This window comes from Zootoca vivipara, chromosome 3 (genome assembly GCF_963506605.1).
Source record: "Zootoca vivipara chromosome 3, rZooViv1.1, whole genome shotgun sequence".
NCBI classification, from domain to species: Eukaryota; Metazoa; Chordata; class Lepidosauria; order Squamata; family Lacertidae; genus Zootoca; species Zootoca vivipara.
In genome coordinates this window covers 80,048,415-80,064,724 of record NC_083278.1, presented here as the reverse complement: position 1 = coordinate 80,064,724, position 16,310 = coordinate 80,048,415, and the positions used below count along the sequence as shown (strand labels likewise).

Genomic DNA, 16,310 nt, shown 5'->3' with positions numbered 1-16,310 from the left:
AGATGTATGGATACACATACACACATATACACACACACAGACATACAAATGCTTTGTTTCCAGCATAACTATATTTACATAAATATTTCTATAAAGCTAAAGTTTTAAAGAAGCATGATCTCCTTTCTTTCTGAGCTTCCAAAAAGGTGCTTGAGTAATATACAATTAAAATTAAGCAGCTTCCTAGCATGGAAGTTGTTTCTGGTCTGCATAATCAGTAACAGAAAAAAACCCTTAACATGATTTAAAAAATAATAATCTGAGCAAGATCTTCATCCAACAAATCTATTTCTTTTCCTCCAATGAAAAACTTTGAACCACCTGAAATTGATGCAGAATGGTAAAAGGAAAAAAAGACACACACACACACACACACACACAAAACACGCACACACAAGCTCTGGAATCAGATGGTGTTTATAACTTTCCCTTCCTTTCTCTCCCTCACCACTACTGTTGTCAAAAGATCCAGTGCTCATATCAGGAATTATACAGGCCTTAGCCACTTGCTGATTGCAAAAAAAAAAAAAACCTTGACAAACAGCATCAAAAGGAAAAACAAAAAGCAGCACAAGGTATAATTGTACACAGCTTCAATAATTCACCCTTTGTATTTCTGCTTTAATGTTTCCCTCACTATGTCATTAGCTCTTGCAGCTTCTGATCAGGTAGAAAAACATAGTTGCAGCTATACCACACCTGTGATGTGACAGGTTCTATATTTTTGTAGCACAGCTGGAAAAAAAACCCAGACTTGGTTATTTAAGTTCAGGTATGGTTATGCTTATACTTCACTGCAATAAATTCTATTTTGGAGTGATAGGAAAAAAGCTATATTCTTATATTGTTTGACTCCAAGTCAAGCTGACCAGCTTTTCTTCTTTGAGGCTTCCTGTTATTACCACTCAAACTCAACCCCAATTTCCCCTTTCCAAACAATCTCTATTACTATGTTACAAGCAAAACATCTTAACAAGTTTTAAAACTTTGGTTCTAAGAAAACACTTGGTCAGTTATCGCAAGGAGAAATGGGAATGCTTGTTCTGGCACATTGCAGGAGTCAGAGCCCATCCCAGTAAGGTCTTAGAGCTGTACATGAAGTCACAAATCCAATACAATCCACTAAGCAAGTGCACAATTCTAGTTTTATTTTAATAGCAGACTCAGTCTTTGTTTCTTCTTAACTTCTTTGTAAGGGTGCAACTTCTCACACTGTCTGATAGAAATTATCTGCCTGTAAGTTGTTCTGTTTTTGCATGCTGTAGAATCCACTGTATCTTGAGTCTGGGTCAGCAATTCTGAGCATCCTCTGAGAACTGTCCACCTGAACCATTGTTCCTTTCTTGCAGTCTACGTACACCAATTGATTGTTTAGACAAGAAGGCTGTTGGAATATAGAAAGGCACAGGATAGTAAGTCAGGACAGATGAAAAGCCACACGAGCTAGTAGCCCTTGCCACATCATTTGGTAGAGCATTTCATAAGTCAATTATGTGCTGTGCAGAACAGTGATTTATTTAACTTAGGAAGCTGGCTAGCCCAACTAGCTCAGTATTATCCATAATGACTGGGAGATGTTAACCAAAAGTTCACACAGGAATTTCCCCACCCTACCTGGAGGGGTCAGTGAATCTGGGACTTTTGCATGCAAAGAGCATGCTTTATCACTGAGCTGTGGCCTGAACCTCCTGCCAACAAATTAGCTCATGCTTTGCATGTAAAAAAACCAACCCAGGTTCAATCCTAAGGATCTCCATTTAAAAGAGTTGTGTAGCAGATAAAACCCCAAAGATCAGAATAGAGTAGACAATATTGGACAAGATGACAAATGATCTGATTTGGGTTCAAACAGCTTCTCAAGTCCCTGTGATTTTTATGAATGCAAGTTCTAGCATTGTGAGCATCACTGTTAACCATAATAGTTGGTCCCAATAAAGATTGGAATCAAAAGCTAGAGAACACAATCCAAATAGCAAAAGAACACTCAGTTAATTTGCATGCACAAAAGTGATCAAGGGCTCCATGAGTCCATCATTCAGATCCTTCACAGTGTACTCCTACTCTTGTGAATAATGGCAAGCAGAGAGGATTCAATAAGTACCTGAGGCAGCCTTTGGCCACAAAGGAAGGTCTCTCTGCTACCTATGACAAGTAATATTAAGGGCAGAAGGGAAAGCTTTATTTAACAAAGGCTGCATCTGCATTTCTTTATCTATCAAGGCCCAGGCAAGCGTTGATGTTTCAGACCTTGAACCTACTGGGGGGGCTCTAGATCAGGCACCCCCAAATTTGGCCCTCCAGATGTTTTGGGACTACAACTCCCATCATCCCTAGCTAACAGGACAGGTGGTCAAGGATGATGGGAATTGTAGTCCCAAAACATCTGGCGGGCAGAGTTTGGGGGTGCCTGCTGTAGATTTTATTTGAACTAGATCCTATACAATCTGGGGTGTAATCTAAAACATGTTCAAAGGGAACAGCCAGACAGACATTAGTATTTGCCCTCCTGCCTTTTTGGAGCTTTCTGCCATCCCTTTTCAATTTTTGTTCAACTATCTTAGCCAGTTCAAGAAATCATGTTTATACCAAATGCAGTAAAAGACAGATGGTTTAATGCCTAAATAAAACTCTATTTACCTTTGTTGGTGCTCTGTAGCAGGATACTGGTATCCACTGCTTTTTCTGATTGATAAGTAGAAGTGCTATTATAAGAACGAGAGCTGTCATGATGGGCACTGTCACCCAGGCAAGAGAACTAAGAGATGCCTCTGCACTTGGTTGCGATCCTCTGGTTTCTCTATAATCCCCCTGAAGATGACCCATATCTGAAAGGTGTGAATAAGCATGTTGGTAATGAACAATTAAATAACACCCCTAATAAGAGTAGCTCCACCATGCCACTATTTTTAAAATCCCAAGACAAGACACCATATGCTACCCTGAGTAACAAGAATTCTACACTTTACCCCATCGAGTTACCTTGGACATGTATGGCGTGGCAGTGTCGCCCCCCCCCCCCCCGGTGGAAATGATGACACAATACACTTCAATTAAGGTTAATGGGCGTAAAAGGCCACAACTTTATTGGTTATGGATGTTGAGCAGTATTGGCTTAGGCATTGTACCCTAACTGGCTATATCCAACCCCAGCCCGTGTGCTGGAAGTCCGGGAAGGGTTAACCACCAGCCAAGGAGCCCAGTGATGCATATTGACAAGGAACTCCCCCCGGGGTCACCGATAGGGGTGTGCCATAGGGTCTAACCTCCCTAGGCTTCGGGCAGGGCCATGCCCCCAGAATCCTTTAACGGAATACCCCTCCATTTTCGGGGCATTATCTTACATAACAATATGACATGTAACAACAAAGTGAAAGAATACTATAAAATTACAGTAGAATGCATGAAATATTTCCATGGCACTAAAACATCCTATTTAAGACATGGAAGGGAACTGATTCTGGTAAAGTCCATAATGTTTGAATCCAACATACCTGAAGGATCACCTCTTCTTCCTCAGGGGTGGGTAACCTTTGGCCCTCCAAATATTATTGGGACTACAGCTCCTAATTCCCTGACTACTGGCAGTGTTGGCTGAGGTGGACAGAATTTGCGAGTCCAACATCTGGAGAGCCACAGGTGCACTGCTCAGCCTTTTGAGTTGACTTTCATCTTGAGTTTACCATTTTACACAACATTGTGACCACACTGTTGGCAGGGAAGGCCCCCCCCCCAGTGAGGGATGCCTCAATGCACCTGCCCAAACAGTAGGCAGAAGCTACTAGCAGCAGCGTTCTCCATACAATGGCAAACAGAAAGCAAGGCACAGCAATCTCAGGAGCCATGGAATCCTGAGCTATCCCTGCTGCCATCAAGTGAAACCACGTTTCATGAGGCTATTCCTATTGTCTTATTGTTATAAGACAAATGTGAGATATGAGGTTGATTGCAAAGACACCTACAATAGGTGATGTGGGTGAATGTAGACTAAACATACAATGCTAGTATCAATATAAGCAGTAACTCGTAAGTAGTTGGATGTAAAAAGAGAAGAAGAAAAAAGAAGAGTAGTATGGCGGTAGATACTGGACTTAGGCTCTGTAGTGAAACCTGGTTCTCTTAGATAAACATTTTTTAAAAGACTCCAAAAAGTGATTTTGAGGGGGGGGGGGAGAACTTCCTAAGCAGCCTCTGATTCATGACATGAAATACAATTTACCTCTGTGGATATGAACAATGTCATTTTCACTGTGTGTAGGCCAAACTGGTGCTTGCAGTTCATTATCTCCTCTATGATTTGTCTTCTCAATTGGAATGTTGGTAGGTTCAGGTACATACATTTCTATTAAAAAAAGAAAATTGTCAAAGGAACTTATAGCCATTAAGCTTCATCCCATTAAGATGCATTTCTTACATCTTAATGTTTTACTCTATCCTGCCCACCTACTACTTCTATCGTGAGGCCAAAGTAAAACTAAGAAGTGTTTGAGATACCTTTTGATACTTCATTAATGTTTTTCTTGATATTTTCTGGCACATTTGTTGTTCCTGAACATGATCAAGAAGGTAATTTTTGAGTAATAAAAAATAAAATCATTTAAACAAAGGGCTGTTTTAAGTGTATCATACTGGAAAAAGGCACAAACTTAGGCTCATGTGCTCTTCTCTCTTCTTCGAGTACTGCTTCATGGAGGAGATTCGAAAAAGTTGCTTCCTCTTTAACAGTAGCTGTAATTTATTGTTATATCCAAAAAGGGCAAATTGTGGTTCAACTACAGCTTATTTTCAAACAGTTATGCCTGAGAGGACAAAATGGGTAGGCGTGTGTGTGAACCTATGGCTATCTAATGTTAAATCATAGTTTACTTAACATCTGAAATAGGCCAAATAAAATACTGTAAAAACTGAGTTAGATTAAAATAAATAAATAAATAAATAAATAAATAAATAAGGAATTTCTGTTAATTAAAGCATATTTGAATGGCTGAATTAGTTGTTCTGAGAGAAAACAGGAAAATATTCATTTGCTGTATTCCAAATCCTGATTCAAGATATATTATATCTGAAACACAATGTTTACTTAATCCTCAGTCTAAATCAGACATCCCCAACCTTCGGCCCTCCAGATGTTTTGGACTGCAATTCCCATCATCCCTGACCACTGGTCCTGTTAGCTAGGGATCATGGGAGTTGTAGGCCAAAACATCTGGAGGGCTGCAGGTTGGGGATGCCTGGTCTAAATGATACCAGTGGTTTCGTCTTATCTTTCTCAACACAGTAGCTTAGATTGTAAGATAGTTGTTGGGAAGGTCTTAAAGAAGACAGTTTGGTTACCAGTAGGTCTTGGAATCCTGGATGTGCATACCATAGTATTTGCTTGTCTAGGCTAAGTGATTAACTATTTTATGCATGTGCAAAATTCCTGATAAACTCTTAACATGAATATGAACATAACTTACCTGGACACATGGGACAGCAACTTCCTTCCACGTTGATGGGCTCCACACAAGGAAGAGGAGGGCAGCTGACTGTGGAGCAAAGGGTCTGACCCTGCAGACAATAGCAGTGTGTGCAGCTATCAATATCCCAACGCTCTTCATCTGCATATGTTTTCCCATTAAAGTGACACACTGCCTTCTTTGATGATGTGTCTTCTGTTAAAATAATATTGCCACAATTGAGAGTTTAGAAAGCCATTTCAGAGTAATTGAAAAAGGGAAACAACTGATTATAGGGCCCTGCCTTGGGACTAGATGATTTGTTGTTGTCGTTGCGTGGCAGATTGACATTCTGCTCTTGACTGGAAGCATCTGTTTACTGCTAATCAAATTAATATATAGCAGGTACTGAAATTCTGTTATGAGGAGAAAGGAATCAAATAAATTTTGCAGATCTTCTGAGATCTGAATTGTTTTCTTCAACTTTTCCAGTTAGTGAGAAATCAAAACATTTTTTTGTGTTAACAATTTTCAGTTTATAAAATAGATAACATATCTATTTAATGTGGTGCTGTGACTGAAGTATCAATACTAACCAGCAAAATCAGAGTTAAAACCTTTGCTCAGTTAGTTTGAAGTCATTAGGTTAGTTTCCTTTCTCTGCATTAATTCCCCCTCTGTGAAATGGTAATAACAGTCTGCCTTATACCTGATAAGCAGATATAACCTGATAAGCAGTGGAAAGACTTAAATGTACTGGGGGGGAAATATTAATAGAGCCATTATGCTAAAGCCAAAACTGGTTTTACTTAAGCTACCTTAAGTAAAATAAGTCCACAGTTCTTTTTTCTCTTGGTTTCCAACGAAATTCAAAATAAAAACTATATACTGTATTTCTATGCTTAATGAAACTATATTTTAAGAGTTTCAGAAACTCAAGCAGAGATGCATGAAACCAAAACCCCTCTTATTCTGGGCTGGGATATTTGGCTTAGGTGATCTTCCGGCATCCCACTGGCTGCTGAGCAGTATTATGTAAGGTTCCCCTCTGGCGGGAATGGTATGTTCTGAGGGCAAGAAGTGGGCAATGGATGCCAATACGGTCTCACAGCCATTGTGAGACAGCATCAGACACAATTGTCTTGCCCTTCGCTTCCCTGCAGTCACAACCCTAAATTGCTAAGATCAGTGACTTTAGTAACTTTATGAATTATTACTTACAATGTTTTCTATTTGCTACATTTTAATTCTAACTTTTCTACAAGATGCTTGCTGGGGTGCACATGATTCCTCCATTTTATCCTCATATCATGGTTCATACATTTCTGGGTTACTGGATTATTTCTAGGATCTTCCCTATTCAGAAATTGCTGAGGAAATATTTCAGTATCCACGTTTAGGGGATTACTCTATAGTGAACAACTAGGATGGCATGATTTGGGTATTGACTTCTATGTAGTGTGGGGAGACCCCAGTGGAAGAGGGGTGTTGAAGAAACACAATAACCTGAGGCTTATTACAGGTGTGGTGGGCTTAAAATATCAGCCAAATGACCCCTAGATATTTTGGACTACAAATGCCATCTGCCTCAGCATGGCCAATGGTCAAAGGTGATGGGAGATTTAATTTAAAACTTGTGGATGGCACTAGGTTGGGGAAGGCTGTCCTGGAGTCTTGACGTTAAAAAATTCCATCAAGCACCCAGCCACAACCTTCACCTATCTGTTAAAAAATATGTTCAGAATCTTGGTCTTTTGAATATAAGTCTGCCATATTGAAAGCATGTAAAACACTGGCTGTTCCCAAGGTTCATTGCTGAGGGAGGCACTTTTATGTGCACCTGGTCTCTCTTCTGCACGGTAATTTTTTGCTGTTGACAACAAATGGAAGCCAAATGCATGGTATGGAACCATGGACTGTGCCAGGATGAGTGGGATCAAAAACATTGTTTCAACGTGCAGTGCTGTCAAAAATAGGAGTGTTTGCATATGTAATTCTTTGTATGCTGGGGTGGGGGCAAGAGTTATTATAATTTAAATCTGTTTCTAGGCAGAAGAGGGTCCTCTTAATAACTAAAGATAATCTTTTTGCAGCAGATATTCCTTATCCTTACTAAAATAAAGTTTAAAATAAGAGATTAAAGGATAATGTCACTGCATTAAAAACAAACAAACAAACAAACAAACAAACAAACAAACACCCCTTAATGTCTAGTTGCACCCTTCAGCTCCATTGACACCAATGAAATACAGTTTTTTGGTTAAGTCAAGTTCCACTACTTTTAGTGGGAGCAAGGCATGACTCATTATGGCTGGATCCTGGACCGATAAAAATAAGAACCTATTTTGGCCCAAATTGCAACAGCACATTCTCAATCCTATGAAATGCTTTCATGTTAGAAGATGACATACATAAAATATATCTGCTAATAGTATTAATAAAAATAGTATCACTGTTCTCAGCAGAAACAGCAGGATACACCAGAAATACAGCATAGAAGTCAAATAAGGTAAAAATTGAGAAGACACCAGGATATGGAGAAACTGAAAAAGCCCTCCTATCACATCCTTCTTTCCCCTTTTCAGAACTTACCTATACAGTAAGGACAACACTGTCCCTTTCTCAAAACAGGTCTGTCACAAGATACTGGAGGGCAAGACTCAGAATAGCAGCTGATTTCACCATCCATGCAAATGCAACTGGTACAAACATTGGGCTTCCAGGATTCAGCAGTCAGGAAAATATCACCATCATCATTTTTGCAGTAGCTGGGCATGCTCTCGTTGCTTGACAAGGAAGGCTGAACTGGCTCATCTAAAAATATAAGCATGCAAATGAGCAATCAAGACTTGCAAGGCCCTGCCTATCCAAACCAGTGGGAGAAGTCATCCTGTTAAATGAATGTCCTCCAGTCCACTCAGGGAAAATCTAGAAAATGACTTTGGTAAGCAATTTAGTTTTCAACAGTTGCTCTCCTATCTTTCATAGTGTAATTTTTATTTAAAGGCTTATCTGCACAGTTCTTTGTGATACAAAGTACATACAAGCCATGAAAGATTTCTGAATTTTGGCAACATTACCTATCACACAGTTCCCTCATTCTTATATCACTATAGACTTGCATTTGGAGAAAAAGAGGTATAACTTTGAGATAGCATTATGAGAAAGTACAGCTAGCTGTTAATTGAGTCATGCCCAGGAAGTTGATCCACACATACATTCCCTGAATACAAAGGCTGCACTACTTCTGGGGCATGCTTAATCAACAGTAGTGGGTCTCACAAGGCCAAAGGAGCAACTTGGCAGTACAGAAAATGTTAGCATTTTCACCCCTCCCAATGTGAGAATCAGAAAGTCTCCAGAGAGAGAAGTGGGCGGGAACTGTTCCTTCAGTAAATTGCCTTCCTGACTCAGCTAATTTAGTAAGGCGTGGTATTGTTATATTGCTCTGTAGCTGTTGTGAGTATCTCTGGCTCTCTGTTATGCTGTGTGTTTGCAGTGAGAGCTGTTTGTAACAGCCTATGTATATATTCTGTAAATCGCTTGAAGTAATAAAAGAGGATTAAAAACCTCTGCCGCAGATCCATTGTTTATTGAAGCAGGAGGTGCTCCAGTCGTCCTGTTAGCCCAGTTGGGGCAGAAGAGGGACTGAAGACGTGGATATAACCTCATAAAACTATCATATGGTAGCAGAGGATGGTTTCTGCGGATGCATGAGTTGCGCAGTGGACGCGTGCTTTGCTGTGTTGCTTGGCTGCTGAGAGGGAGGACGGTTCTGCTGATCCAGTTTTCCTCTGATGCTGTACATCGTCTCCAGGCCTGGATGAGCTGTTGCTGCTGTTGGCTGGACGGAGTTCTGATGCTGCACATTGCCAAGTCGTAAGCTGTTTAATTTCAAGCTGATTTACAGAGAGGCATGCTTAAAGCTGCCAAAAGGACAAGAGACACTTTTCCAGTTTGCCTAAATTAATTGTGCTGAAAGGGGGAGTGAAGTTGCTGGGAGAGTCAAGGCTTTTTGTGTTGCACGAAGGGAAGTGTCTTGCTGTTAATTTAAAACGCAGACATGGCTTCTGCACATATCAGCCAAATGGCCCTGTCTTTTCCTCTCCTGACGCCAGAAACGTACCCTACCTGGCAAGTTAAAATGAAGGCACTTTTACAAAGAGAAAAGCTTTATCATACCATAGAGGATGATGCCCCCGATGAGACTGATGATGATTGGGCAGCCTGGCATGAGGCAGACATGAGAGCCAGGGGGACAATTGTTTTGAGTGTCTCAGACCATTTGTTGGTCAATTTAGAGAATGAGGAGACTGCAAAGGCTGTTTGGAATAAACTTAAAGATATGCATCTACGTCAAAATGCAGGCTCAACTGTGTTATTTTTTAAGAAACTATGTAGGCTGGAGCTGCAGAAAGATGGCAATTTGCCCAGCCACCTGGCTCAATTAAAACGTCTCAGACAGGACCTTGCCCAGCGAGACTTGAATTTGTCAGAGGCTGTTTTTGCAATGCTCATGATAAATAGCCTAGATGAGTCGTATGATGCAGTTGCTACTCAGCTATCCACATTGCCTAATGATCGTTTAACAGAGGATCATGTATCTGCTGTGCTCATGAATGAATGGGATCGCAGACAAACTGCAAGAGAGAATCGAGGCAAAGTTATTGAGAGTGTTTTCAAGCCTTCGGCAGGAGAAAGTGAAACTTCTGCTAAAGCTCTTAAAACTCTACGCTGCTACTCTTGTGGTGAATTTGGGCATTACAGGAATCGATGTAGGAAGACTTTAAAGCAAAAGGACAACTTCAAAGGCAGAGGGGGAGGAGGCCGAAAACCCCAAGGACCAGCTGCATCAAAAGCTTTGGTCTCACGTTGCTCTAAAAAACTCAAACGTTCTGTTTTCATTGTCGACTCAGGAGCAACCCGGCATGTTGCCAATAATAAAGACCTCTTTGTTCATCTGGAGAAACAGGGAGGAGCCATTCATCAAGCAGATGGGTCGTCAATTAAGAGTTTGGCTCAGGGTACTGTGTTTTTGCAGAGCCTAAATGCAACAGTTAGCAATGTTATGTATGCTCCTCATTTGCAGGATAATCTCCTAAGTATTCTCAGTTAGATGCTCTAGGATTTAAAGTGGTGTTTGAAAACTCTCGGTGCGAAATTCTTCGAGATAACAAACTCATTCTTTATGCCAAGTGTGTTGATGGTTTATATGTATTGCCTTTTGCTACAGGTGCAGCTGCTAAAGCAACTAGAGAAACTGAAAAGGCATGCTGTAACATATCAGTAGATAAGAATGAGAAAATGCATAACCACTGTATTCATGATTATCACCGTTTGTTTGGTCATTTGCATTTCCAAGCAGTGGCAAAAATGCAAAATATGGTTGAGGGCATGAAAGTCCAAAAGTGTCCTTACCACATGAAATGTGTTTCTTGTGCAGAGAATAAGATTAGACAAGCTCCCAAAGGTAGAAAGTCTGGGAGGGAAGTAAAAAAACCTTTTGAGATGGTGCATGCAGATTTGGTTGGACCTCTAGCGCTCTCTAGAGGCAACTCACGTTACTTCATGGTTCTGATTGATTCTTATTCCAAATATGTTTGGGTTTATGTACTGCAGAAAAAGTCTGAAGCCTTTTTAAGGTTCAAACAGTTTTGTGCATGGCTAAAAAATGTGCACAATGAGCAGGTGCGTCACTTTTACAGTGACAAAGGTGGAGAGTTTTGTTCAGAGCAATTTGAGAGCTTTCTTGCTGAACAGGGTATAGAGCACATGACTGCCACACCCAGATCTCCATGGATGAATGGTTTGTGTGAAAGAGTAAACCAAACCTTGCAACAAGGTATTAAAACTCTGTTGCACGATTCAGGCCTACCCAATCCCTTTTGGGGGGAAGCTTTATCGTGTTTTACTTATGTTTATAACAGAAGATATCAATCAGCCATTGGTTGCACCCCATATGAAATGCTGTTCAGGAAAAAACCATTTGTGAAGCATTTGAAAATTTTTGGTTCAGAAGTATGGGTGCATACTTTGCAAAATGACAAACTGAGTAAATGTGGTCAACATGGCATCTTTCTAGGGTACGAGAAAGGTTCATACCGTGTGCTAATGACAGACACAAAAACAATTAGGTTGACCAGAAGTATGGATTGTAACCCAAAATGGGACAAAGTTGGTATTTTTCAGTGCTACCCCATTTCTGGTGATGATGACACAAAGCCAGAAAAGAAAGAGGCAGATCCTGTTACTGCTAATGAATCTAGCGTTAGTGAGGAATCTGACACTGACACAGACTATCAGAGTGCAAAAGCCTCAGTTAAACAGACAGATGAATCAGACACTGATGTAAATGTAGAACCTTTGTTTACAATGGGTCACCATTCTCCCAAGGAGGAAATGGACCCAGAGGATCTGAGAATTTTGCGCAGGTCCGAAAGAGCCACCAAGGGAAGACCGCCAAAGCGATTTTCCAAAGAGTTTGCAAAAGCTGTCATTACTAGCGACTCAGATACAGTGTTTGAACCAGCCAGCTGCAAAGAGGTTCAAAACTTGTCCGCAAAGGATGCTGAACCTTGGCTTAATGCCATGAAATCTGAGTTAAAATCCCTGAAACAAAATGAGACATGGGAATTGGTTCCAAGAGAACCAGGTATGAAATTTGTAGACAGCAGGTGGATTTTCAAAGTAAAAACGGACCAGCATGGTAAAGTTGCCAGATATAAAGCCAGGCTAGTGGCACGTGGTTTTTCTCAGATACCTGACCAGGATTACCATGAGACGTACTCACCAACAGTCAGATTTGAGAGTGTTAGACTCTTAATGAAACTTGCTGCTGAAGAAGGCATGACTATATCGCATCATGACGTAAATACTGCATTTTTGTACGGAATTCTTGATGAGAATATTTATATGCTGCCACCAGATGGAGTGCAAGTCAAAAAGGGAATGGTGTGCAAGTTAAAAAAATCCCTATATGGTTTGAAGCAAAGTGCTCGTTGCTGGCACACTAAACTAACTGAAGTGCTGTTTTCTTTAGGATTCCAACAAGGAAAGGCTGATTCTTGTGTTTTTGTGAAAGAGTGTAATCAACAAAAGCTATTTTGTATTTGCTTCGTTGATGATATCTTATTTCTGTGGAAAGATATTAATATTTACAAAAGCACTCTTGGGAAATTGCAGAAGCATTTCGACATGAAAGATCTAGGGGAAGTCAGTAATTATCTCTCTCTGGAAGTAGAGAGAAATGAGAAAGGTGATGTTTTGCTGCACCAAACATGCAAAATCAATGAATTGCTGAAAAAGTTAAACCTGACTGATGCAAATGCTGTAGATACCCCTATGGTCACAGGTTTCCAGCATGACACAAATGCTGAGGCATTTTCTGACACCACATTGTTCCGGAGTGTGTTAGGCAAGCTCAGTTTTGTAGCAAGGTGTACCAGGCCAGACATTGCCATTGGTGTGAATTTGCTCAGTAGATATGCTAATCAGCCCACAGTATCTGACTGGAAAGCTTTAAAACGCATAGTTAGATATTTAAAGGGCACTATGCATTATCGATTAAGACTTTCAAGCCAAAAATCAGGAGGTCTTGAAATCTATGCAGACGCCAGTTTTGGCAGTGACTCAATGGATGGAAGGAGTACATCAGGCGTGTGTTATCTGTACAATCAGTGCTTGTTTGATTGGAATTGTAAGAAGCAAGCAACAGTGAGCACGAGTTCATGTGAAGCAGAACTCAATGCTCTAACTCTATCACTTATGAATGTAGAGTGGTTATTGCAGCTATGTCAAGATATGAGAATAAAGGTTTCGTGTCCAATTCCAGTTTATCAGGACAACAAAGCCTGCATAGCGTTGATCCAATCAGAAGGGTGCAAGCAGAAAACAAAACATTTACAGATTAAAATGCACCGCGCCAGAGAATGTATTCAAGAAGGAGTTGTTAAAGTTACTTATATGCCAGGGAAAGAAATTCCTGCCGATGCTTTAACTAAAGCTGTGAACAAGGAACAACTGGATGTGTATGTTAAGAAATTACAGTTGTGTTAAATTACAGTTGTGTTAAAGTTCTCTCAATGGTCGGTTTGAAAAGGGGGAGTATGTTAGCATTTTCACCCCTCCCAATGTGAGAATCAGAAAGTCTCCAGAGAGAGAAGTGGGCGGGAACTGTTCCTTCAGTAAATTGCCTTCCTGACTCAGCTAATTTAGTAAGGCGTGGTATTGTTATATTGCTCTGTAGCTGTTGTGAGTATCTCTGGCTCTCTGTTATGCTGTGTGTTTGCAGTGAGAGCTGTTTGTAACAGCCTATGTATATATTCTGTAAATCGCTTGAAGTAATAAAAGAGGATTAAAAACCTCTGCCGCAGATCCATTGTTTATTGAAGCAGGAGGTGCTCCAGTCGTCCTGTTAGCCCAGTTGGGGCAGAAGAGGGACTGAAGACGTGGATATAACCTCATAAAACTATCAGAAAATTCATCCGTAATTTCATTTTATTTGTATTTAAAGTTGAAATTTAATTAAAATTAAAACTTTTTTTAAAAAAAAGTCTGAAGTGAACTTTTGCTGGATTAAGAAGCCCATCACTCATGCTGTTTACAACACTTTTTCAGGAAAACAGATTTTAATACCTGTTTTGATTAAAGAGTTATAAATAGTGGGTTGTATCCAATGAACCTTTCCTGTTCATGCAAGGACTTTTGCTTGCACAATTGAACCTCCCCTCCCACCATGCACCCCCAACCACCTAGAGCAGATCAGGGGGTGGGGTGCACAGGGAGGGTGAAGAGAAGTTCTGTTGAGCAAGTCGAAGTCCTTGTATAAAGGAGGCAACATTCTTGGATATAATCTAGTATTAGCACTGTGCTTTCAAATAACGAATTGTACAAATATACTAATGGAAATTCAGTTTGTCAGAATGTAGGTTCCAGAACAACCCATAGTAAAAGTTCTGCATCACAGTATATGAAGGTCTAAATAAGCCAATAACTTTTCAGTAATTCTTGTTTTATAAAAGTCTTGGTTTATGACTGAATATCTGCATGCTGGCTCTCATATTTCCTGTTAGCCACAGGTTATGCTATTTGTATGAGAGCTTTCAGCCCTACTAAACAGACTTTTGTTCAATAATTGTCAGTTTAGCTTACTTCTTGCACACTTTAACAGGGATTAAGTATCATATTTTAGAGCAGCATCCTGCACAGAGAGAACAAACAACTGGGGAGTGTATGCTGAAAGCTGGAAGGTAATGCTAACCTGGGCACTGAGGACAACATGAGTCCTGAGTACGGGAGGGGTTCCGACAAAGAAGAGGTGGGCAGACTTCCGTGTCACACAAAACTCGTGCATTATGACATGTGCACTGTGTACAAGTATCAATATTCCACGTATCCCCTTCCAAAAAATACTCTCCTCCTGGAACATAGCAGATGGTTGGACTACTGAGTTCCGGCTTCTGCACAAGGGATTCATCTGAGGGGGAAAAGAACCCCAAAACAAAGTAACAGAAAATTAGACTGCGGAATTTAAGCAACACATTAAGTTTTGCAATAATAGATTTATGAACTTGTTTATGCACAAATAACATGTAAAAATATATATATAGTACAACATTATTATGTTAAAAACCCAGTTTCCTGTATTTCACCAGCAGTGCGATTGAGTAACACTATTTTTCTGCATGCTATCTCATATGTGCCAGAGCCAAGGAAATTTAAACTAACTACAAATCACCAGTAATGAACATTCCATATAAATAAATGTAAAACAAGGCACAGAATGTTACCATGGCTACCAGTCTCACAACAACTTCAGAATACCAATAACATAGCTGTCCTCGGTCCTTTTCCCTTACACAACTGACCTTCAAAGTGTGAGAGAATTATTAGCAACATGTCAAGATCACAACAGTAAATGACTATTAAGAAAATGTCTTTTTAAGATCATGTTTCTGGACAAATGCCCATCCAAAGTAGCTTCCGGGCAAAACAAAAGATCAAAACAGGGCTAAATTTAAAACCTACAAATCAATCCTTGACATAAAAATCGACTGAGCTTTCTCACACCATTTCCCCCTTTCCCTGGGTCAAGTGTTTCAATACTGTACTGTACAATACTTTTAGATGCAAGGAGGGTAATAGTAGATTCCTTACTTACTTCTGATTTCTGAGTCAGGTCACACAGAATAACCATGTTTCCTAGAAAGTCTAACCCTCTCATCTTCAGTGATCTAGTTTTGTCCATAATTTTTCATGCTACTTCTTTTTTACTTTCACTATAAAACCACAGTGGGCTGCAACTAGACTCTTGCATGCTACTTATAATCTCAAAACAGAGCACAGAAACCTCACTAAACCCAACACTTCAAAATTGTCCCCCATAATGCTTAATGTGCTTTTGGCACACCTGATAGCTGCTTGCAAGGTAGACATTTGAAAATGAACACAGCATGAAAATGAAATATACAGATTAGTATTCAAACCCTGACCTAAATTCTGGGCTTGAATACAAATTTGTATTCCTGTGCTCCAATGGTCAAGTATAATGAGAGTTGCAGTTAGCCATCATTGCTTTAGGTACACATACACACAGTTATTCAGACTCTGTTACGATTCAAGAAAAAGCAATAGTTTGTAGTGATGTTTGGGTTAGTTTCCTTGCCACATCAGGGTGAACTCTGTGCATAGAGTATGAAATAGGTGAACATATGCAGTAAGAAAAAAAATACTAACTCAACTGTAATAAATTGGATTCAAAAGTCACTGACAGGTTGGCAGCAACTGGGCAGAATTTGAGAAATATTATGCTGTCTGCCTCACAGTAAGTGCATCTAAGATTTAGAGAATTCTACTCCCTTCCCCCTTTATTGGAAA

The 16,310-nt window shown here is 40.0% G+C and overlaps 1 protein-coding gene across 4 annotated transcripts in view; it reads right to left on the bottom strand.

Annotated features, from left to right (window-relative positions):
* Nucleotides 1–517: 517 nt before the first annotated feature.
* The window catches only part of CRIM1 (cysteine rich transmembrane BMP regulator 1), a 128,632-nt gene continuing 112,839 nt past the window's right edge, over nucleotides 518–16,310 (bottom strand). For all 4 annotated transcript variants that reach the window (XM_060272897.1, XM_035108298.2, XM_035108299.2 and 1 more), the window contains 6 exons: nucleotides 14,695–14,910; nucleotides 8,028–8,249; nucleotides 5,457–5,651; nucleotides 4,217–4,339; nucleotides 2,638–2,825; nucleotides 518–1,384 (listed from right to left, as the gene is read on the bottom strand). In XM_060272897.1, coding sequence (XP_060128880.1) covers nucleotides 1,208–1,384; nucleotides 2,638–2,825; nucleotides 4,217–4,339; nucleotides 5,457–5,651; nucleotides 8,028–8,249; nucleotides 14,695–14,910 — 1,121 coding nt within the window. In that variant the 3' untranslated portion in view covers nucleotides 518–1,207. The remainder of the gene's footprint in view (nucleotides 1,385–2,637; nucleotides 2,826–4,216; nucleotides 4,340–5,456; nucleotides 5,652–8,027; nucleotides 8,250–14,694; nucleotides 14,911–16,310) is intronic.